Raw genomic sequence first — 23544 nt, 5'->3', positions numbered from 1 at the left:
ATGTCAGGCTTATATCCCCTACACTGTCCCAGGCTGCCTTCAAATTAGCCCAAACAAAATATCCCTTGCTTGGGTGCATGCTGTCAGAGCAGAAAATTGCAAGGATCTCCCCCGCCAACTTCCTGTACCCCTATCAGCCCTGGGCCAGCAGTAGGACCCCATAGGTTGTACCACATACCCTACCATCCCCGCCCTTCACCAAACCCACGCCCTTCACCAAACCCACGTTCCCTTAGCACATTGGAGCCTCTGCATCATCCTGCCCCCTACTCCCCTACCCCCGGCCATAAATCTCCTTTCTTTTTTTTTTTTTTTGAATTCTTTTAAAAATAATACAATTAACATGAATTCACGCAGACTGTATTCTGTAAATCAAAGGATAAAGAGATACATAGTCAAAAGCATAGACCTTTAAATCCACCAGAACAAGATGGGGAGAAGCAGTGGGCACAGGGAAAAAAACAAACAAAAGCATCAGTTTGGGGGCAGCCAGGCCTGAATTCAAATCCAGACTGTGCCACTTGCAGATGTGTGACTTTGCACAAATGATTTAGCCTCCCAGAGGCTCCATTTCCTCATCTTTAAAAGAGAGAAAATCATGTCCACCTGCTACTGCAGCATGAGGCCAAAATGAGCTCACATGAGGAAAGTGTCTGAGAGAGAGAGAGAGAGAGAGAGAGTCAGGAAACAGCAGCAGCAGGTACTGTCAACATGGTCATTACCATGAAAGCGGCTCCTAGGAAGCTGGAGGCAACTCCCTGCAGCCCCACCTGGCTGTCTTTCTCTGCCCTCCCTCCCTCTCCACAAGCCTCCCGCTTGCTCTTTCTTGATATTTGTGCATCGCCCTTGGCCTTGAAGAGAAATTTGAATAGAACAATTTCTTGCCTTATATAAAAGTCCAATTTGTCCTTAGTGCATAGCTTCAACAACAGCCCTGCTATATAGCACCGCTTGGGTTTTCAAGCCCATGCGGCCACGGGAGAGGGATTGGGTCTCGGGAGGACACAGGTGGCTCTGTGGGGACGGGAGCTGAGGAGCAGGGTCCCCTTGTCCTTCACAGAGCCAGGAGCCGTGCAGAAAAGTCCCCACCTCCGCCCTCCTGAAACCTGCCCCTCATGCCTTATGCATGACTTCATTAGTGGCAGCTGAGTAAGCACAGGGGTAAGTGGCCCTGTGGGGGGGGGCATCTGATCTAGGGGGTGTGGGCCTGAGCTGAGCTGAGACCCGCGGTGGGAGATGGAGCGGCGGACGCTGCACGCTGCCTGGGACACTGGCCGTCTTCTCTTTGCCCCTCAGTTCATTCTGCCTTGAGAAGCAGCTTCCCTCTGAGCAGGGCAAGGATGAAGGGGGACCACGCTCCATCCAGGCCACAGCCCCTGCCATTGAGGGAGGGCAGGAGACATGCTCTGACCTTTCAGAGCCAAGAAAGCATTCCTGGATCCTACTGTCATCAGAGAGTTTCTTTTTTTTTTTTTAAGTACTGAGTGCAGGCCCAGGTCCCCTGCACTCCAGCCTGAGTCTCTATGCACGCCCGCACACTCACACACACTCATGCACACAAGTCAATGGCGATTGTGAGGTGCCAGGTCCTCTGGACCCCGGCGTGGCCTCTGCAGGATGGCAGGAGACAAAGCCCAGAGCTGGGGACAGGGAGGATCCTGATCCCCAGCACAGTGGAAGGAAGAAGACGATGGAGATGAACCAGATCCTTCTCCCCTATCCAGTCTGGGACTGGCCACTGCCGTCTCAGGAGGGAGGTTCAAGGGAGAAAGTGGTGTTGGCAAAGAAAAGGGGCCACTCTAGCTGAGGCTTTAAAGTACAGGTTTTGGAGTCAGACGGATCTGGGTGTGAGTCCAACGTGGCTGTTCTCCTCGAGTGAGCTCTCTGACCTCCGTGAGCCTGCATTTCCTCACCTATAAAATGACGGTTGGGAAGATGAAGAAATGTGATGGACATCGGGTGCTTAGTGCAGCCCCTAGCGCGTGATGCGTACTCCATAAATGGGGGCTGTCGTGACTGTGAAGCCGTGTCCCGTGGTGATGCCACCTGGTGTCACAGGAGCTGACCAAACTTCTTTTGCCCAACTCGTGTGGGTGACCAAACTTCTCCTACTCCAACTGGATGGGGGGAAGGGTCAGCAGTAAGATGACCTGTGTCAAGTGACTAGGATCTTGAAGCACAGTCTGCTCAAGGTCAGAGAGCTAGAGCGATGCTCAAGTGCCAGGGCTGGGTCTGAAACACAAGGACCAAAGGGATGAATGACTTGCCCAAGGTCACAGCTGATAAGGGCCTCTGTGACACCACACTGCGTGGGGGTGAGGACGCTGGTTAAGGACACTGCCTCTCCACCAGGACTCTGTGGCAATGCTGGACATCTTCCCGGGGCTCCTTGTCCCCAGGAATGTGCCATGATGTAAACCAGCCGGGCAACGGTGGGGCAATTAAGAAAGTAAATGTTCCTTGGGTCTCTTGTACTGACACAAATACACAGTGAGGACGGGGGTGAGGCTCCCAATGAAGTCACCAAAGCCATGAAGCCAGAACTGCTCTTGCAAAGAGCAGTTTTTAATGGGTGCACAGTGGAATCAGGTTCTACGACAAAGGAGCCCCAGATGAAGACGCCCTCAGAAGACAGATCTGAAACCAGCCTAGTGTCTTCAGCCATAGAACAGGCGTCCTTGCGGATAATTTAGACCTGTGGTCTAACTGGAAACGTCAGTTTTACTTGCAAGATGCGGTATCTCAAAAAAAAAAAAAAGATGCGGTATCTCTTCATAATTTCTCTGTCCTTTAATGTATTTTTAATCAGGAATTCGTGATGAGGAGGGAGCTGTGTGCTGCAGGGCTGTCTCCAGCCGAGGCACCGGGAACTCCAGCCAGGGGAGAGCGGCCCATGGAAGGGGCAAGGCTGGGTGCCCCCCCCCCACCCAGGACAAGGCTGGCAAACGTCCTCTATGGAGGGGAGAGGCCACTGCAGACCACACTGGAGAGGGAAGATGGGGTTTGCTCAGCATCAAGAAGGCCCCCAGAGACAGGCATTTAGATTGATAACAGATTTTGTAAGACTGGCCAGCGAGGCTAACCACTTGCCCTGCTTTGCAGCCAGACACCAAGACACCCCCTCTTCCACCCCCAGAGTTAACTCCTACAACCTCGCTGAAGGTGTGCCAGGAGGTCTGATGCAAGTAGCCACCCGGAACCTCGGTTTCCCTTCTATAAATTGGAGGTATATTGTGACTTCTACTAAGCTGAGCCAGCTACGCATCCTGAAGCCCTTAGTCCTTTTCCTGCTGTCTCAGAGACGCACGTCGGAACAGCAGTAATGACAGTAGGAGCCATGAAACGGCCACCGTTCACTGAAGGCGGGCTATGTCCAGGAACTACGTTGAATGCTGTACATTCAATGCTCGCTAGGAAGGGGTATATTATTACCATTCTCCATTATATAGAATACCGAAGCGGAAAAAGGTGGAAGAGCTTGTTCACTGGGGTGGAGCCTTCTTAAATTAAAACCCTGTGCTTATTTTAAGCGCTTCTTGCTACTTCACCCTTAGTGCTCTCTTTTCACAACAAGCAACTGAGCCAACAGGCTTGGCCATAGGACTAGGACTGAGTATATTACGTTTCATTTAAAAACCCTGAGGTGGGACCCTGTCTTACCCTTGCATATATACATCAAATCTACACCTAGATGCTCCAGCTCTTGACGGACAGTCCTAGGAGGCATTCTCCAGGCTTCTCTGTGCTGCCGGGTAGAACCAAACCCCTGTGGCCTATAGCAGCCCCTTTCCTCCCTCCTGCTTCCCGGAATCGCCTTCCAAATAAATTACTGCATCCAAGTCCTTACCTCGGGCTCTATTTTTGGAGAACCCAACGTAAGACTATGTATGTGTGTGTGAGCTTTTTTTTTTTATTAGCTAATGTTTATTGAGCACTTACAAACTGCCGACTGCTGTGCTAAGTGATTTACCTGAATTGCCTTTTTTTTTTAAACACGCTCAGTACAATGCCATCAGCCTATCCCCACTTTGCACAGGAGGAAGCCAAGGCAGAGAGAGATTAAATAGCCTGTCCAAGCAGTAGAGTTGAGCTGGTGCTTTTAACCTCTATCTTAAGCTCTCTCTCTCTCCCCCCCTCCCTCTCGATAACACAATTGCTTATCTGTAAATGTCTACAAAGAGCAGAGCCCTCCAAATTCAGACTCAGTAAAAATTAGGATTGGCATCAAATGGTTCAGGGAAAACTTTGCAACAACTTTATCTACACACCCAATTCTGAATTACCCTGCATGAAAGAAATGTGTCCCCCATGACCATTCTTTTTAATGGGTGCACAGCAAAGGAAACTCCCAACAAAATGAAAAGGCAACCTCCCGAAGGGGAGAAAATATTTGCAAATCATATATCTGATGAGGAGTTAATATCCAAAATATATAAAGAACTCAATTCAATTGCAAAAATTACAACAGCAACAACAAAAAATCCAATTTAAAAAATGGGCAGAGGATCTAAATAGATGTTTTTCCAAAGAGGACCTACAGATGGCCGGTTCGCGAATAAATGTTCAACATCACTCCTTATCAGGGAAATGCAAACCAGAACCACAGGGAGATGTCACCTCATGCCTGTTAGAACAGCTATTATCAAAAAGACAAGTAGTCACAAGTGTTGGCAAGGATTTGGAGGAAAAGGAACCCTTGTGCACTGTCGGTGGGAATGCACATTGGTGGAGCCACTGTGCAAAACAGCATGGAAGTGTCTCAAAAAACTAAAAGTAGGTCTGCTTCCTGATTCAGCGATGACACTTCTGGGTATTTATCCAAATGAAACAAAGACACTAATTCAATAAAGATATAGGGGCCCCTATGTTCATTGCAGCATTATCTGCAACGGCCAAGATAAGAAAACAATCTATCCATCGATGGACAAACGGATAAAGAAATTGTGATATCTATCTATCTCTGTATAGATAGTTATAGAGAGAAATAGATATCACACAATGAAATACTAGACAGTCATAAAAAAAGAAGGAAATCTTGTCATTTGCAAAGACATGAATGGACTCCGAGGGCATTATGCTAAATGAAGTGAGTCAGATAAAGACAGATACCATATAGTCTCATGTATACATGGAATCTAAAAAAAAACAAAAACAAAAACAAAACAAAAAACTCAGACACACAAAGAACAGGCTGATTACCCGAAGGGAAGGAAGGGGTTTGCAGGTGGGTGAAAATTTTGCAAAGGGGGTCACTTGTAGGGTGACAGATTGGGAGGGACTATGCTCACGTGGCAAGCACTCTGCAGTGTACACAAAAAAATCAAATTATTAGGTTGCACACCTGGAACTAATATAATGTCATATATCAATCTTACCTCGATAGGAGTAAAGAGAGAAACGGTTATGTGTTTTATGTGTTTTAACAGGCAGACAGGTGTCTGAACCTAGCGCGACCCCCAGATCCGGGGCATGTTATTATCTTGTCAATGCGTCCCTTGCTTCTCCACGACCACAGGAGCTAGGTGACCGCGTCACAAAGGCAAATGCTTTCTGAACACGGGGACAGCATTAGACCAGCCACATTTTCTCAGCAAGGAAAAAAAAAGGAAATTTCTTTTATACAAAAGTGAACATGTCCTTTAAGAGAATGTGGCTCTTCCCATGTCACACCCGTTCTCTAAGAAGATCCACAGGCTTTTGAAATTCCCTGTCTCGTTCTCAGCCATATTTATTGCTAATTTTCTTTTCCCCCTAAAACCAAAGAGAAATGCAACTTTAATGACCATGTGCTACCTAACCTAACTCAGCCTCGGTCTTGATTTCTGGCCAACCTTTCTCCTAGTCCCTTGCAAGCATTTTTCTCTTTCCAAAACTGCTGTGAGGTGAACTGAGGGAGGGAGGCATCAGCCCAAGAGGTGAGCTTAGGGAGAGGAAGGAGAAGGAGGTCTGTGAGCTTTGCTTCCAGGGTGCCAGCTGGAGAAACGCAGGGTAATGTTCACAGGGACCTTGGAGGGCAGGAGGGAAGTCGCCAGGGTGAGCCCTGGGCCCCTGCCCCAGCAGCCCTGACGTGTGGGGGGGTCACGGGGGGGCTGCACAGGGCTTGCAGGGGACCCTGCCGGGGAGCCAACGACAGGACCCCTATGCGCGTCGTGCCAGGGCACCCAGGGCCCTGTGAGGCCTACTCAGCCCGGCCTCCCCGGGAGCAGGGGGGCCTCCAAGCGCAGTGAGGACCAGCCTCACTGCAGCCCAAGTGCTGCAACTGTTTGTGGTAATTAAATAAATGCCAGCTGGACCCTTCTGGGCCCGCTGACTGAGGCAGGCGCCAGAGACACCAGGCTCTCCAAGACTCCCAGGGAAATCCGAGGCGGGAAGGCGAGCGCCCAGGCACTTACCACCCACTGCTTGAAAACACTTGGCTGAGGAGCTCTTCTCCGCACCCAGAGGCTGAGCTTTTCTCTGCAGGCTGGCTCAGGTCCTGGCGGGTCTTGTGCAAGTCCCGTCACCTTGGCTTCTCCTCCTGTCAGGGGGGAAGGCGCCACTGCTCTGTGCGTCCCTCCCAGGTAACCCTGATGTGCCCGTGGAGGTCTGAGGCCACCTCCCCCAAGGGCTGCCGGGGCAAGGGAAAGACGATGTGGGGGGCAAGTGGGCTCACCGTGCCAGCCTGGCCCGTTTTTTACAGTGAGTGACAGCACCTTGGTGACACTGGGAAACCCCGCACACATGTCTTAAACACCTCCGAGTACACTGGAAAGATCGTAGCCCTTGGACTCCCACGTGCCTTCCGATTTAGCTCCCGTGTTCTTCGCTGTGTGACCCTTGGCAAGTGCCTTGACCTCTCTGCGCTTCATTTTTTTGTTTGTTTGTAAGAAGGCGTGCGGTGTGCAGCGGCCGGAGCACATGTGGCAAATAGATGGAAAAGCACCTAAATGGGGCCTGAGCACGTGGCAGCGCCCTCAGAAATGCTGGTTTATTTTTCCTGCCTGCCTTCTTCTTTCCTCTCTTCCTTCCTTCTACCTTTCTCCTTCCTTGTTTTTTTTTTTCATTTGTCTATCCGTGTTAAATAAGCAAGCCTCCCAGAAACGCTACTGCCGTGACCTGATTAGTGGGTTCAAAGGGCCTCTCAGGCGATGAGAAAGAATTGGGAATTTATGAGAGGAAGAAATGCCTGTCGTGCGGGGAAGGGGAAAATTTTAGAGATGGGGAATGACTCAATTAAGCTTATCCAGAGTCACTAAAAGGTGGGCCTTTTAGATTTTCCGCATCTTATTTTTGTTATCTGGGTGAGGGGTTAGTAAGATGGGCTCCCTCGTATACGTCCGATCTCGCAAAAGGCTCTGGAGTTCAAGGGACACGGAGGGTGTGCGTTGCACACGAGGCCGGGAAGGCCGGGGCACGGCTGCAGGCCCACAGCCAGCTTCCCAACAGCAGGGCGGCCCTCTAGAATTCCAGGCAGCCGGCAGGAAGGAGCCTCTGCTGCCTGGGCCGCGAAGCCCTGCCGGAGAGCCTCCTTCCCCAGGGGGAGCCAAAGCTCCCTCACCTACTCACATCCGTCCCTGCGGCCGTCTGCACATCTGTGTCCCTTCTGGACGCTGAGTCCCCCAAGGGCCCGTGTCCCCAGCCGTGGCGTAGATAGACGGCACGCAGGTGCTTAGTAAATGCAGGTCTCGCTAACACGCAGATGGCTCATAAGAACAAGGCAAGGGAGTGAGAGACCTGAGAGGGTTATCCAGAGACCCAAAAGATGGAGCCCGTGTCCTGGAGCCTGCTCTAAGCTATGACCCCCCACCCCCATCCTTCCTGCCTGAGAACACGGTTGGGTCTCTGAGCCCGGACTGGATGTGTGGGCTCATGGGTGAGGCCAATGACTCAGGAGGAGGTAATGCGATGCTAAGTGATGGACTCTGGAGCCACCCCGCCTGGGTTGTGCAACCCCTGCCTCCGCAGCTATCAGCCTTGTGACTCTGCACTTGTCACTTAGCTTGTCTTATGCCTCAGTTTTCCCACCTGTAAGATGGGGATGATAATAGCACCTGCATTCCAGGGGGGCTGTAAAGACTGAGTTGATATGGTAAAGTGCTTGGCACACAGTGAATGAGGCACAGGTGTTCGCTACTCTCCTTACTGCTGGTGGTTGGTGGGGTCATTACCGGATGCAAGGGGGGCGGGGGGTGCACACAGTCAGCCCAGAGGTCCTGAGATGCAGAGAAAAGAGGGAGGAAGCTCGCGGGTTCTGGCTCCCGTCCACCCACCGTATTACAGCTGCTCCAGCTTTAACTGGTTAGGAGCTGATCATCTGAAGATTAGCTCTCCACGTGCTGTTGGCAAATGTTTTGAGTTCCACTCTTTGAGAGCCTGGGGCAGTCACTACTACCCTGGTGCTGCGTGGGTCGACTTTTTGAAAAGAACACGGGTTGGAGATCTGTTTGCTGATGTCTTCAAGTGAATCGGGGCAGTGAGGGGGTTGCTTCGCGGTTTAGGGGATGGTGGAGCAAGCTTTCTGTCTATACGCTATGTCGTGGGCTCTCAGGCCTAAAGGGGACAAAAGAACATGAAAAACCCCTTCAACTGCTAAAGGGAAGTTCTTGTTTATTTGTGTCTAAACACATAAAGCACTCGGTGCCAGGCACATGAGTCTAATGATAAATACTCAATCTTCAAAATAACCCCAAGAAATAGAGCTCCCCTCAGCCGTACTCTACAGGTGAGGATAGGCAGTGGGCACCCGGCCACACAGCAGTGCGAGGGGAGCCTGCCCCCCAAGGCTGCTCCCGTGTCCTTGCCACGCCGCCTCTCTGGAAGGCCTGTGTTTGGGGAACCGCACAGGAAGGTAAGCGGACCCTACCCAGCCCAGGATGAGTTGAGCTGCCTGCAATCCCACGTCCCCCATCAGAGCAGCCGTGCCGTCCTTGCTGGAAGGAAAGAAATCCCACAGACCGCATCAGATTCCCAGGTTCCTGCTGACTCTGGGGGCCCAGCTTTGGAAGGAAGGCGTGTCTAACAGCCGTGGGGTCTCAGCTCCCAGCGAGCACTGCCCTGTACCCTGGGCCCCACCCCCACCCCCACTGCCTCTGCCCCTTGGAGGTCTATCTTCTTAGTCCCTGTGGGAAGTCCCCCAGGTAAGGTTTGGGGTCTGGGGGACTTCCTCCCTCTTCTCCAGGCAGAGCAAAGGAGCCCCAGGGAGGCTGCCGATGTCAGTAAACAGGGCTATGTGATCGCGGGGCCTTCACAATTGGACGGCCTTCTCTTTCCCCTGATAGAGATAAATGTTGATAACTCAATGATGATGAAAACATTGTAAAGTGCCAAGCGCAGCATGTTTAGTTACAAAAGCCAGGAATAATTGCCTCAGCCTTGCTGCTAAGAAAACCAGTTGTTGAGTCCAGAATAATTCTAGGAAGAAATTGGCATTCGGGGATTAATTGTTTAGAATGTAATGACTGCTACAACCCAAGCTAATGAGAACAGAAGGCAGTTTCCAATTTGAATTTCGGGAATGAAATAGGCTTTGCCAGGCTGGCTGGTGCAGAAAAAGAGAGAGAGAGAGAGAGAGAGAGAGAGAGAGAGAGAGAGAGAGAGAGAGAATGGAAGGGCCTTTTTTTTTTTTTTTTTTGACCTCCGTTCTGATTGGGCAAAAATAAGAAAGCATTTTGCAAGAACAGCTTCTGAGGAGACTAGCCAAAAGTCTGTGCAGACGCCTCAGGAAAACTCTTGATTGATTATTAAAAGCCTGGCTGAGCTCTTCCTAGGGGCCCTGAGCAGGTGTGGGGGCAGCAAGGCAGGGGTGAGTCATGACTGCAGGTGGAGGGTGAGCGGGCCCTGGGCATGGAGTCAGACCCATCCCTGACACTTCTGCTCCGACCTTCGGTGGGTCACCTGTCCTCTCTGAAGGTGTCCCCCTGCAAACAGTACTCACCCTGCCAACCGCAGTGGCTTACGGTGAGGCTCAGATGAGAAATGGCAAAGTACTCTGCGATCTTTATATCACAGTGTGGCTGGAGAGCATTATTTGGATAAATTACTCCCTTCCACATCCATTAGAACAAGCCCTGCCTTGTTCTAGAAGGGACTCAGGGCAACCTGCCCCCCCCCTTTTTTCCCCTAATTTCTTGCACAGCTGTGAGTACCCTGTAGAGTAACTGTCAAGGCAAACAGTGGTTCAGTACCAGAAGAGACCAGAAGAGACCCAGATGGTTGGCAGGGTCCACCAGACAGGAGCCTGAAGGCCTCTTAGGGAGTAGAACGCTCGCCTGGTCTTCGGAAGGGGCTAAGGATAATAATAGGCGAGGGAGAAGGGACAATGGGGTGGCTCACTCATTCATATGTCTATTTACTGGGCTCCGGCTAGGAAGAGATATTTATTTATTGAAGGGCTGTTATGGGAAGCAGCGCTCTAATGGGGAGATTAAAAGGACCCTCACAAGACCTATTTAACGGGAACCCAGAGGGACAGGCCTCAAATTCTCCACGAGTTTCCCAATTCTTTTTTTTTTCTTTTGAATTATTGGTGTTTTATTACATTTACTACAAACTCTGGCTTCCTAACGTAAGTAATATGAAATAGACCCAGTTATATAACAGAGTTTGTGTTACCTGTAGATTTATTTCATTATTTTTTTGGCAATCATAGTTGCTATTTTTTTATTTATTTAAATTCAATTCGTTAACACATAGTGTAGTATTCGTTTCAGGGGTAGAGTTCAGAGGCTCATCAGCTGCATACAACACCCAGTGCTCGTTCCATCATGTGCCCTCCTTAATGCCTGTCACCCAGTTACCCCATCCCCCCACCCACCTCGCCTCCAGCAACCCTCGGTTTGTTCCCTAGAGTTAAGAATCTCTTTTGGTTTGTCTCCCTCTCTCATTTCATCTTGTTTTATTTTCCCCTCCTTTCCCCTGTGATCCTCTGTTTTGTTTCTTAAATTCCACACAGGAGTGAGATCATGTGGTAATCGTCCTTCTCTGATTGACTTATTTCACTTAGCATAACACCCTCTAGTTCTATCCATGTCATTGAAAATCGCAAGATTTCTTTTTCTTTTTTCTTTTTTGATGGCTGAGTAGTATCCCATTGTATATATATCCCACATCTTTATCCATTCCTCTGTTGATGGACATCTGGGCTCTTTCCGCAGTGTGTCTATGATGGACATTGCTGCTATGAACATTGCGCGGGGCGGGGGGGGGGGTGGCAGATGCCCCTTTGGATCACTACATCTGTATCTTTGGGGTAAATAAATACCCAGTAGTGCAACTGCTGGGTTGCAGGGTAGCTCTATTTTCAACCCTTTGAGGACCCTCCATACTGTTCTCCAGAGTGGCTGCACCAGCTTGCATTCCCACCAACAGTGTCAGAGGGCCCTCCTTTCTCTGCATCCTCACCACCATCTGTCGTTTCCTGACTTGGTAATGCTAGCCGTACTGACTGGTGTGAGCTGGTATGTCATCGTGGTTTTGCTTTGTATTTCCCCGATGCTGAGGGATATGGAGCATCTTTGCATGTGTCTCTTGGCCACATGTACGTCTTCTTCAAAAGCTTCCCAGCTCCTTACCCAGTTTCTTCCCATCTCCATCCCTGCCTTCTGGCTGACATTGCTAGTAGAGATGCTGAACAGTGTTCCCCTGACTTACTTCCATGGGAATGTACCCTCTTCAAAATCCCACCGTAGGTGAGGACTCCTCAGACTGCCTGCCAGACTTGAGGTCAGAGAAGGTTCTGAGGGAGGACTTAGATGTGATGCTGTTAGGATAAAGACAAAGTCACTGGAAAATCACAAGCGTTGGCCAAGGAAGGATGTGAAGAACTGGAAACCTTGTATGCTACCAGTGAGAATGTGAAATGGTGCAGTGCCTATAAAAAACAAGGGGCGGTCAACCCAGGTGGCTCAGCTGTTTAGCACCGTCTTCAGTCCAGGGCGTGATACTGGAGACCCGGGATCAAATCCCACATCGGGCTCCCTGCATGGAGCCTGCTTCTCCCTCTGCCTATGTCTCTGTCTCTGCCTCTCTCTCTCTCTCTCTCTCTCTCTCTCTGTCTCATGAACAAATAAATACAACATTTAAAAAAACAAAAACACTGAACTCTACCCCTGAAACGAATACTACACTATGTGTTAATGAATTGAATTTAAATAAATAAAAAAATAGCAACTATGCAAAAAAAAAATGAAATAAATCTATAGGTAACACAAACTCTGTTATATAACTGGGTCTATTTCATATTACTTAAGATAGGATGCCTGGAGGAAGGGTCCTCAAAACATTTAGCATAGAATTACCATGTGACCTCACAATTCCACTTCCAAATATACACCGCAAAGAATTGGAAATAGGCTCAACCAGGTATTCATACACTGATGTTCGGAGCAGCACTCTTTCCAACAGCCAAGCGGTGGAAACCACCCAAGAGCCCACCAACAGATGCATGGATAAACAAAATACGGTCTACACATCCAATGGAATATTACTTAGCTATAAAAAGGAATAAAAGCCTGACACACATGTTCTGACTCTAAAATATGATGCTAAATGAAATAAGCCAGGCACAAAAGGACAAATATGATATGATTCCACTTATACAAAATACCTCAAATAGGCAAATCCATAGAGACAAAGGTAGATTCAAAGTTACCAGGAGCTGAGGGGAAGAGGAAGCGGAGAGTTATTATTGCTTAATGGTCACAGTTTCTGTTTGGGACGATAAAAAAGTTCTGGAAATAGATAGTGGTGGTGGTCATACAACATGATGCATGTAATTAACGCCACTGAACTGTACACTTCAAAACAGTAGAAAATGGCAAATAGTGTGTTTTATATATTTTATCATATAGAAACTATATACTTTGCTTTAAAAATAAATAAATAAATAAAAGGCGGAGTCCCTAAAAAAAAACTGGGCCTGGTAGGGCCCTTGCCTTCCCCGTGGTAGGCTGTGGGGGGTTACCTCAATTTCCCTCTCTCCCCCTGCCTCTCCAACCTTGCTGCTCACCTTGCTCCCTGCCACCACTGGGCCTTTGGGATGCTCTTCCCCCCACCCAGAGCAAGCCACCCCAAGTCAGGTTCCTTGCTTACGTTCTCAGAGACCCATGCTCCTTCTTCACAGTACGAGCTCCAGTGGTGGGGTATTTGAGTGACGTCTGGCTCTCCCATGAGACATCAGTGCTGTGGTAACAGGCGTCTGTGGGGTCTCTCCTGCCCACAGCAGGCCCTCGACAAATAAATATATCCTGGATAATGATACGCATTGAACAAATGAACTCCTCCATCTTTTCCCCGCCCCCCCCATCTCCCCACCGTCATGTCTATCCCGTTATTTGTTATCCATAGCACTTACATCTATCAAAATAATGTGAAGTATTTATTCCCTTACCATCTACGGTGTCCTTGCCTTCTCATGAGGATGCAAACCCCCTGAGAGCAGGGACTTTTGCTACCTTGCCCCTGGCAAGGGAGCAGCACCTCCAGGATACGGCAATGCCTGGCACGTTGTGGGGCTCCATGGGTGTCTATTGGATCACTGAATAAGCAGACCTTCGTTACCTCCCGCCTGGATTATCTTCTACTGAGTCTTGTGTCTCCATAAGGATGCCAGAGTCACGTGTCTACATGTGTCAATTTGTCCTTGTACCCCTTCTGCCCTAAGCCTCCAGGGCTCCCCCAGGGCCTGGAGCTATGCTCCTGGTAAAGCATACAGTGGCCTCTCCTGACGCGACTCAGGTCACCCCTCAAAACCTCCCACACCCTCTAGATAGACCATTCTTAACACATGCTGTTCTCCTCCCCGCTTCTTTGGCTTGTACTTTCTCACTCCCCAAGCCCGCTCAGAGGTCTTCTCCTTCCAGAAGTCCTTCCCTGAATGTGTGTGTTTCCACCATGTTGACGGCCAGGCTCTCCCACTAGACTGGAGGCCCTGGAGAGCTGGGAGTCACTTCCATGCATCCCCATCCCCATGCATGGCTCATCCCCATGCAGCCTGCTGTATGGCAAGCCCTCACTGAAGAAGGATTTAGCCAAACTGAACTCTTCAGAGTGACTTTGAAAACGAAGAGGGTTTTCTCCTGATGGAGACAGATGATCTCAGTTCCGTGGAGTCACCCTCGGACCAGACAAAAGGGCGAAACCGTGTGCTCTGTAGGTGTCACCTGGCTCTCCTCAGGCTGTGCCCCACACACACCATGTGGGGTGAGGAACCTGCAGCCCCAAGAGAACGTTCCTACCTGGAGCTCGGATCTTCCCTTCTAGGCTTCTCTCTGTGTACCCAGAACCTGTCTTCCGCAGATCTACCCTTCTGAGGCCACACAGTGCCACCAGCGTACGTGCCCCTGGGCCGGACAGGTGGTCAAGGCTTCCTTTCTTCTGGAAAACCACGACAGAACCTAGATGTACAGGCTGGGGTGGCCACACGCGTACGTCAGGTATGGGACAGAACCAGAGAGGGGAAGAAAAGGGAGGTGGGACACCCATGGCTGACTCACTCTCCACCACATTCTGGAACTCTGAGGAGTGTGAACCCTCTAAACTCAAGGCTGGCTTGCCGACGTACTGTGAAGATGTTTATTTATTAAGATAGAAAGAATATATGTCTTTTACATAAGTCTCCTGGCTCTGCATACAACTCTGAAACTTCTAGACAAGTGGTCTGTGAGCCTCCGTCTGACCCTCGCCCTGAGTCTTGCTAATGTTGAGGGTAGGCCTGCACCTCGGCCAGAAAGAGGGATGTCCTCACCACGGGGTGAGGGAGGTCATAAGACATGAATTTCATGTCCTGAACAAAAAGCCTCTAAAAACACAAGGCAATTGCTGCACTGAATAGGTCTTTTTTGATAAGCGAGATTCAGCGGCGGGCTCCCGTGGCCCTTCGGATTGAATGTGGTTGCCCTGGAATGCCGTGAAGGGAGAAGCTTCGCCTTAAAGACCTTTCTAGGGCCGCCCGGGTGGTTCAGCTGTTGAGCCTCTGCCTTCGGCTCAGGTCACAATCCCCAGATCCTGGGGATCTGTCTCTCATGAATAAATATATAAACTATTTTTTAAAAAGACCTTTCTAGGGCAGCCCGGGTGGCTCAGCGGTTTAATGCCGCCTTCAGCCCAGGGCGTGATCCTGCAGACCCGGGATCGAGTCCCATGTCGGGCTCCCTGCATGGAGCCTGCTTCTCCCTCTGCCTGTGTCTCTCATGAATAAATAAACAAAATCTTAAAAAAAAAAAAAAAAAAAAAAAAGACCTCCCTATATGCGTGAGCATACATCTATATATCTGTATAGGTGCATGTGTACACGCGCACACATATATATGATTTATTAGCAGACCTGAGACAAAGGAGCACCTGTTGGTCTTCTCTGAGGAAAAAATGCAGGAAGGGACACAAGCAAGACTGTTGTGCCTCTCGCTATGTGACACAGACAGGTGTCAGAAGAGGGGTTACCTAGAAGTGGGTGCGAGGGAGGGAGGTTGGGAAGGAGCGTGAGACGCTCCCAGGGTGCTCGAAGGGTCCTACATCTTGACCTGAGTGAGGGTTCCTGGGTTGCGCACAGTGAAACTCCACCAGGCTGCACACCTGAGATCAGTGCACACCTGAGATCGGTGCACTTTACACACACGCAGTTTTGGGGAGTCCATCACCTTGGGCTTGCCAGCCCAATGCCCTTGAGCGGGTTACTTATCCTCTTAAACCTCAATGTACTTACTATGTGGTGGATCCCCCGCTCTGCGAGGAGTCAGCACACAGTCAGCGGAGGCCCTTCATCCCATCAGCTGGATAAACCACTATTGAATTAGCTGGGGTGGCTGGTGCTTATGAAAACGCTCAAAACTTTGAGATGTATGGATTTTTGTTTTTAAGGTGGATTTTTTTTTTCTCTCAGAGCCACAATAACAACAACAACAACATGAGTTCTCTCTATCCCAAACCCTCCTCCCTTTCAGCTCTTCCGTTCACACCGGTCATTCTCGGGCACTGAGCTCCTTTACGCAGCACTCGGCCTGTGTGTGGACTGTTCTGCGTGGGAGGCAGGGTTCCCTTCACCATCAGGCATTACTCTGCAACAGAATTCGGTCCCCGGGGAACCCAGAGCACTGTGCAGTGGCTGCTGAGACTGGCTTCTTGAAAAAGGCCTTTATTGCTCTCGTGGGGAACGTCACCTAGGCCCCAAAAGAGGCCTGGTCCCCGGCTGCCTCTGATTCCTGTGCTAATGCCCTGGCTCTTACCTCACCCCACCCTGGAACCCCAGCGTGGGCGGCCGGGACACTTTGTTGTCACCGCAGGTAGGCCGGAAATCTCGTTCCTGAGCCTCCAAAATGCTGAACATGCCTTGCTTGGCAACCGCCGTTAAACTAGGCAGTTTCAACTCCAGATCAACCTGGAAAGGAGAAGTGGGCTTCGACTGAGCTCCGGGAGCTTCAAGAGGAGCATCTTCATACATTCGTCAGACCCCTCCTGGCACAAGGGAAATAAAGAGGCTCTGGGCCCTCAAAGAGCGTTACGGGCCCTGTTCTAGACGAGGCCCTGCGAATGTGAACGTGAGCCCCGCCGCCGGCTGGGCGCCCAGCACCTTCCCATTGAGTCGGCACAAGTCCACACCCGCGGGAGGGGAGCCCAGCAGAGCGCTGTCAGGGGGGGCGTCGGGGGGCTGCTGTGCCCACGACTCATTCCGTCCTCCCTGCAGCCCCGCAAAGCAGTTCTCATCATTCTCATTTCACAGATGGGGAAACAGAGGCAGTACAGAGAAGCCGGGTAGTGGCCCAATGTCACAAACCTCCTACGTGGAAGACTGGCTGCGTAATTCATGGGGTACACAAATTTGTGGATTTGTGGGGTTCACATAATCCGTGAAAAGTGAAATAGGGAGCCTTGGTTAGAGATTCAAGAATTTTGCAGTAATGACAGCTGCGCCTTAAATCAAGCCTGGGGCCCTACTGAGCTTGGGGCCCCAGGCGGGTGCACGCGTAGGACGTCCACGCAGCCTACTTCCAGGGGTTGCAAAGAATTAGGGGAGCAGAGGAGGCAGGAAGGGACTAATCTTTGTGGGAAAGAAGAGCACAGTGAAAAGCCTTCTTGGGAGACGTGGCAGTGAGCTGGGCATGGAATGTGGCTTCCGTTTCCTACAGACAGACGCGAGGCTGCCCTGGGGACCCTTCTGGACCAGAGCCAGGTGCAGCCAGGAGCTGGGGTTTCTCCTGAAGCCTCTGGGACTGAGGGGCCTGTCCTGGGAGCAAGCCGCCTGGACCCAAGGCGGGAAGGAATCCTGCTCTTCGCCTCCTCCTCTGCTGTCTGGAACCTTCTCCATCCCTCCATGAGCTCTGTGGCCTCTGGACCAGCCCCGGGGCCCGGACCTGCCGTGTCTGCATGATTCCCCATCGGTTCGGGATAACATCGATGCGAGTAACGATGACCAAGCACCGGTGGCTTGAACCCGCGCAGGGTCTCCGTCTCCCGGGTTGGGACTGGGACGAGAGAGCTTCCAGCGCCAGTTCACCTGCTGCACATCAACAGTGGCCTCTCGGTGATTTTCTTGCTCTTTCCCTTGGGGCGTCAGCGTTGCAGTTAGGAGGCGTCCCTGCCGCTCTAGCCGTGGCTGCACCCAAGAGTAACATGAGGGAAACGAGGACACTGCGCCCCAAAGGGAAAGCAAAAGCTCCCTCGGAGCCCCCACCTCCCCTGACCCGCCCTGGGTCACGCGGCCACCCAGAACTGCCAAGAAGGCCGGGGAAGCGCAACACGGGGGCTGCCACTGAGCCCGCTGAGCCCCCCCCACCAAGCCCCACGTACCCGTGGCCAAGATGCTGGGACTGGTACCTGCGCCCGAGCTCACCCGGCCCTTGTGCGCGACCCTGAAAGTCCTAGGGGGCCCCGAGGCCGGCTGGCCGGGCGTGACCCCACGGGACCCCTGTCCCCGCGCTCTTCCCCTGGGCACCCCCCACTGCCTTGCAGGCCAGCGGCCTCCTGAGATTGCATCCCGCCCCCGGGTCGCAGGCTCCGGGGCAAACGCGCTGCCCCGTGAAGAGGGGACCTACCCAAGGGGGCCGCCCCCAGAAGCGCCGCGACCCCCACCCCCCCGGGGCGTCCCCGACCCTGCCGCTGGCCCAGGATCCCGGGGACACACACCCACAGGGGGGCTGAGAGGCAGCTGAGGCGCTCGGCCGCCAGGTGGTGCTGGCACCTCCCTTCCGCTCCTGGACGCCGCCTTCCCTAGTGGGGTTCCGCGGGGAGAAGGGGGGGTGACCCTGGGGAGGAGTTGGGGGGGCTCCGCGGGGAGGAGGATGGGGGGTTCCGCGGGGAGGAGCGTGCGGGGGTTCTGCGGGAAGGAGCAATGGGGGGGGGTCCCGCGGGGAGGAGTGTATATGGGGAGGGAGGGGGGAGGGGGAGTAGTATCCCGGGGTTCCGTGGGAAGGAGCATGGGGTTCCGCAGGGAGGAGTGTGCAGGGTTTCTGTGGGGAGGAGTGTGCGGGTTCCCCAGGGAGGAGTGTATGGGGGTTCCGCGGAGAGGAGTAGGAGGGTTTTACCGGGAGGAGTAGGGGAGTTCTGCGATGAGGTGTGTGCAGGGGTTCCATGGTGAGGACTAGGGGGGTTCCGCAGGGAGCAGCATAGTGGGGGTCCCTGGGGAGGAGCATGGGGGGTTCCGCGGGGAGAAGTGCGAGGGTCCCACCGGGAGGAGTAGGGAGTTCCGCGGGGAGGTGTGTGCAGGGGTTCCGCAGCAAGGAGTGTGGGGGTTCCGCGGCGAGGAGTGCGGTGGGAAGGAAGCGCTGGCGCGGCGGCCAGTCCCTTCCCTGCCTTTTCTCTAGCATCTTCATTCCCGTTTATTAGCGTGATGCTCCCGGAGTCGAGATAATGATTTAAAAGCTCTAATTTTGTTACATTCTGAAGCCTGTCTGCCATCGAGGCTGATGGTAATGAGATTTGGAAAGGAGCCGGGCTCTTAGCCGGGGTCAATTCATCTCTGGGAGAAAGTGCTACCATCAAAACGCCCAGGAATTATTAGCACTTAGAGGACAGCTGAAGAGGCCTATTAACCTGAGATGCCAGGGGGAGTCCTGAAGTGTGAGGTGCAATTACATTTCTGCTTTATTTCCCCCTGGCTTCATATTTAAGGGTGAAAAAAAGATGGGTGAGTAAGAGCTTGCAGAAATCAATAAATATTTATTAGGCCCCCAGAATGCCGTCATCCCACCTCATCTCTGTCATCCCACCTCATCTCTGCATGCCGCACCCGCGTGCATGAATATATGAACACGGTAGCTCCCTAACTCACTTCTCAGCTCAGCCCTGGAGACAGCAGGCCCACCTGTTTTGCTACTTTTGTGTCTTAACCAAGGGGGAATTCAGGGCACAGCAAGGATACTTCCCTGTCTCTAGTTGGCGGTAGAGCAGGATTTAAGTCTGGATTTCCCAATTCCAGCACGCTGTCTGCACAAGCACATGCCAGCACTTTCTCTAGGTGCCAGGCTCTATGTGGAGAGGCCAGGCGGCGAAAGCGCCAGCCTGTGGTCTCTTTTGTAACAATGGGTCTCACTCTGCCTGCATGTTAGGCTCATCTGGGAAGCTTTAAAAAAAAAAAAAAAAAAGGAGAGAAAGAAAGGAAAGAAAGGAAGAAGAAAGAGAAAGAAAGAAAGAAAGAAAAAGAAAGAAAGAAAGAAAGAAAGAAAGAAAAGAAAAGAAAGAAAAGAAAAGAAAGAAAAGAAAAGAAAGGAAAGAAAAGAAAAAAGAAAAGAAAAGAAAAGAAAGAAAAGAAAAGAAAGAAAAGAAAAGAAAAGAAAAGAAAAGAAAAGAAAAGAAAAGAAAAGAAAAGAAAAGAAAAGAAAAGAAAAGAAAAGAAAAGAAAAGAATGCTGAACCTGGGTCCCTCTCCCAGAGATTCTGCTTTGATTAGCTAAGGGCAGACCCAGACCCCATGAGCTTCTAGAGTGTGGGAGAGTGTTGTGTGCCCATCTCAGCTCCTCAATAACCAACGTTGCAATTGGGCAGCCCTCTGTGGCCTTAGCACGATGGCAAGATGCCTGCAGCAATAACCATCAGGAAACTGGAAAACTGAAGGTTCATCACTTACAGGGCCTGGAAATTATACACACGGCAGGTCCTATGTAGAGAGAGGGAGGGAGAGGGGGGGAAGCAAGGTAAGGGAGGAAGAGAGGGAGACCCCAAAGAGGCCTCAGGGTGGGAGGCTGCGTGGCTCGTGGTCTAGTTGTACATATGGCTGGCAATGTGTTTCTTTGAGATACGCATCTTCGAAGTGGATGCTTAGGCACTCAAAGCTTATGTTGGGTCCTTGCATTACAAAATGCAAAAACAAAACAAAGTAAAACAAGAATGGTCAAGATTTACACTAGAGAGAGAGAGAAGGAAAAAAACATGGTAAGAGACCCGTGAGTTGAGGGGGTTGGGGGGTAGGAGGGGCTGTGGTTACTCTGTTTTTATCAATACAGGCAGTTACCCTGCCTGCTGCCAGGCCCTACCCCCTTCAATCCTACCAACCACCCTTTGAGCCAGAGGACATTGCTCACCCTTTGAGGGAACATCATTGCAGAGTGAGACAAAGAGTTTGGAATGAAGAGGAACTGACTTCAAAACCAAGTTCTGCCAGTGGCTATTTGTGTGATGTTGAACAAGTCACTTAAACGTCTTTAAGTCAAATCTGTCTACTTTATAAATGGGATGTAAAAATGTGCCCTAAGCTAGGTTGTGTGAAGATCAAACGGAAGAAATCTATCTTTGAACTTCGTAGGGTCTACTCCGTAGGCCATATAACATCATCCCAGTGATACTACAATGGGGGAGAAAACTGAAGCTCAGAGGCAGGAAGCCATTTGCCCAAGGTCACAGGCAGGGGACCCATGCTTCCGTAGGGACAGACACACTCCTTTTGATATGATTCAGCACCACTCCCTACACTGAATGGCCTATAATAGGGTGAAGCCACCAGAGGCACACTTTCAGGGCACCTGCTTGCCCAGAAGGCATTCGCATCTTTTGGCCTCTGCCTAAAAGAGAAGGTAGGACAATTTTGGGGTGGAGAGAAGCTGGAGAGGCTTCCCATTGTCTTTGGATAGTGAACGTTTTGGGGCCAAAATGTTTCCAGGGCTTGGAGTATCACAGAATAGACTAAGCTCTAGATACAGTTGAGAATTTACATTCAGGTAATTGAAGAATTTTAAAGCTGGAAGGCATATCAATCGTAGCTTTCACAGAAAAAAAAAAAAAAAAAAAGAAAGAAAATTGGAAAAACTCCAGAGGTAGAATGAGATTTAAGGTTTCTAAAGTAGTGCCTATAAAAAGACTTGCCAGGGAAACTAGGGCAGACTTTCCTTGCAGACAACGGCCCTCGCCCATCCGCTGAAACAGTGGACAAGAGCTTTAAAAAGTCGGAAGCAGCAGTTCTCAGCCGTGACTGCGAAGTAGAATCACTGGGGAAGCTTCATGAGACCCCAGAAGCGGGGCCCCACCCCGGAACAATTAAGTCAGAATCCTGGGGGTAGGGCCCAGCAGTCACAACATCTCGGGCAATTCAACAGAGCAGTTGAAGCTGACCAAGGCCCCTCTGAAGCATCGTGCAAATATGAGTCATTAGCATGCAAGTGATCTAGGCCTATTACGGAATAAGATGCCCACCTTCTGCCAAGGTTCCAATAAGGACTAAGGGCTTTAGTCTACGGCAGGAGGGACCAACTAAGCCTAAGGAGCTGATGGTCCGGAGGGAGATTAAGAGAGTCCCCAGTGTTTGCCCTTCTCCAGCGTGATCCAAGTGTAGACTACCATGGAAAAGTCATGACCTTCATCCGGTCTTCATCTGTTCTTTAATAAAGAAAATAAACAGACCTGCGCACAGGGAATATTTAAGGCCGCGGCTAGCGGCCAGGGGGGCAGGAGGTGGAGTGTGAGAAAACAGCAGCTTTAAAACCAGCTCCTCTTTTTTTTTTTTTTTTCCTCCTTTAAAACCTCTTCAAGAATGAGGATGAGTTGGTCTCTTCCAGGCCTGCAGCACACCCAGCTCTCACACACTATCTGCCACCTACACTGAGGGTATGAACTCTTTTAAAAACAATGGATTTTCTGATTGTGTCTAAAAACTGCATGTTTGTTTTCAAAATTTGGAGATGAAAAAACATAAACAGCTTAAACCTCCAAATAAATAAATAAACCAACAGTTTAAATCACCCATAATCTCATGGTCCAGAGGCAATTATTATTAACACTATTTTCTGCCTTTTGTCCTCATGATCATACGGATATTTGGTCGTGAAAACCGAAGCTCTCTTTCTCGTCTCACAGGTCACTCTTGAGTAATAACTCAGAGCTGAAGCTTAGATCACAAAAGATTCCAATTCAAATACAGCTTATTTGGCTACAAGATCATTCCTCTTAGTGCTGTGTGTTTTCACATGATCCAATAGGCTGCCTACTATACTTTTAAAAATTAATGAATTGATGGGGAAATATATTCACCCCTAAGAAAGTTATATGACAGCTGAAGCACAAGAATCCAAATCACAGTCCTGAAAGATTGCAATTTTCCTGCTCACGGTGCCCAAGTTTATGAGAGTGGGATAGTATTCAGGTCTGATGTGAGACCTCAGGGTCTGCGGAGAGCACCCTGGCCTCCTTCAGACTGATAGCTCCAGGAGCCAGACTTCTCTGGGATGCCCTGGGTACCACCCCAAGAGCAGAGGCATGCAGTCTGAGCCAGAAACACACAGGTATGATCCGTTTCCTGTAACCGCCCCATAAATCACTCCTGGCAGGCATTTCCCTCAACGGGGGGGCCCTCAACCCCGCTTCCCCGAGGGTGATGCTGAAAGAGAAGCCCCAGAAATCAATTCGGGTGCATGAAAAAGAACCTCCAGGTATTTCCCAGTGAAAGAGCGTTCTGGTTCTCTCTTCCTACCCAACTTGCAGAGCAGAAGGCCTCCTCACTCCCCACACTGCACTGCCTCCCCGACCCACTCCCCTTGATCAGCAAACCCATAGTCAGGAACAGGTATCTGCTCTATCTCGGGGCCATAACTAGGGGATGAGATGATCTGTCCTAGGGCCACAGAGTCACTTAAATAACACTTGCTCATTTTCCTCAGCCCTGCCCCGCCAAAGCCTGACTTCCTCTTTGATTTTTTTTTTTTGTTTTAAATTGGCACCACTGATTTCTTGTAGAGGCCTTTGGTGGTCTGATTCTTCCCCAAGGACCGCACTCCTTGTGTGTACCGCGCCCCCAGCCATGCCCAACACTGTGCAGCCCCCAGACATACCCGCTTCCTCTGGCCTCTGTGAATCAGTGCCCACTGTCTGTCCTTTCTTCCTGACACGCTCTTCCCATCTGGTATCTGCGAGAAATGAAGTTCAATGGCAAATAATACCAACCGTGTTGCTGTGTCACAGCAGGCTGGAGGCCGGCAGGCGGCCCCACAATAGATGGTAAGCGCACAGGCCGGCAGGGCCGGGCTCCTATGGGGCTTGCCTCCTTTCTCAGCAATGCAGACGGTCCACAGGTGGCCCTGGCCATCCGAGCCAGCACACCCACGGAGGAAGGGGTTAAGGGCACATGCACTGAGGTTGCTTTCCCTCAAAG

At 50.8% G+C, this 23544-nt stretch overlaps 2 protein-coding genes across 4 annotated transcripts in view; one reads left to right on the top strand and one right to left on the bottom strand.

The window, feature by feature from the left end:
• The window catches only part of SIAH3 (siah E3 ubiquitin protein ligase family member 3), a 72371-nt gene that overhangs the window by 6361 nt on the left and 42466 nt on the right, over positions 1–23544 (top strand). The window lies entirely within an intron of this gene.
• The window catches only part of LOC144288048 (uncharacterized), a 111163-nt gene continuing 89031 nt past the window's right edge, over positions 1413–23544 (bottom strand). Inside the window, exons 6-12 of one of the 3 annotated variants that reach the window (XM_077855661.1) lie at positions 23225–23299; positions 16200–16351; positions 13069–13223; positions 12584–12634; positions 8250–8529; positions 6393–6517; positions 1413–2741 (exon numbers count right to left, since the gene is read on the bottom strand). In XM_077855661.1, coding sequence (XP_077711787.1) covers positions 13094–13223; positions 16200–16351; positions 23225–23299 — 357 coding nt within the window. In that variant the 3' untranslated portion in view covers positions 1413–2741; positions 6393–6517; positions 8250–8529; positions 12584–12634; positions 13069–13093. The remainder of the gene's footprint in view (positions 2742–6392; positions 6518–8249; positions 8530–12583; positions 12635–13068; positions 13224–16199; positions 16352–23224; positions 23300–23544) is intronic. The other 2 variants (XM_077855664.1, XM_077855662.1) reach the window with 2 other exon arrangements.

This window comes from Canis aureus, chromosome 17, assembly GCF_053574225.1.
Source record: "Canis aureus isolate CA01 chromosome 17, VMU_Caureus_v.1.0, whole genome shotgun sequence".
Classification (NCBI taxonomy): domain Eukaryota; kingdom Metazoa; phylum Chordata; class Mammalia; order Carnivora; family Canidae; genus Canis; species Canis aureus.
The sequence above is the reverse complement of the archived record's forward strand: the minus strand, read 5'-3'. Positions and strand labels throughout refer to the sequence as shown.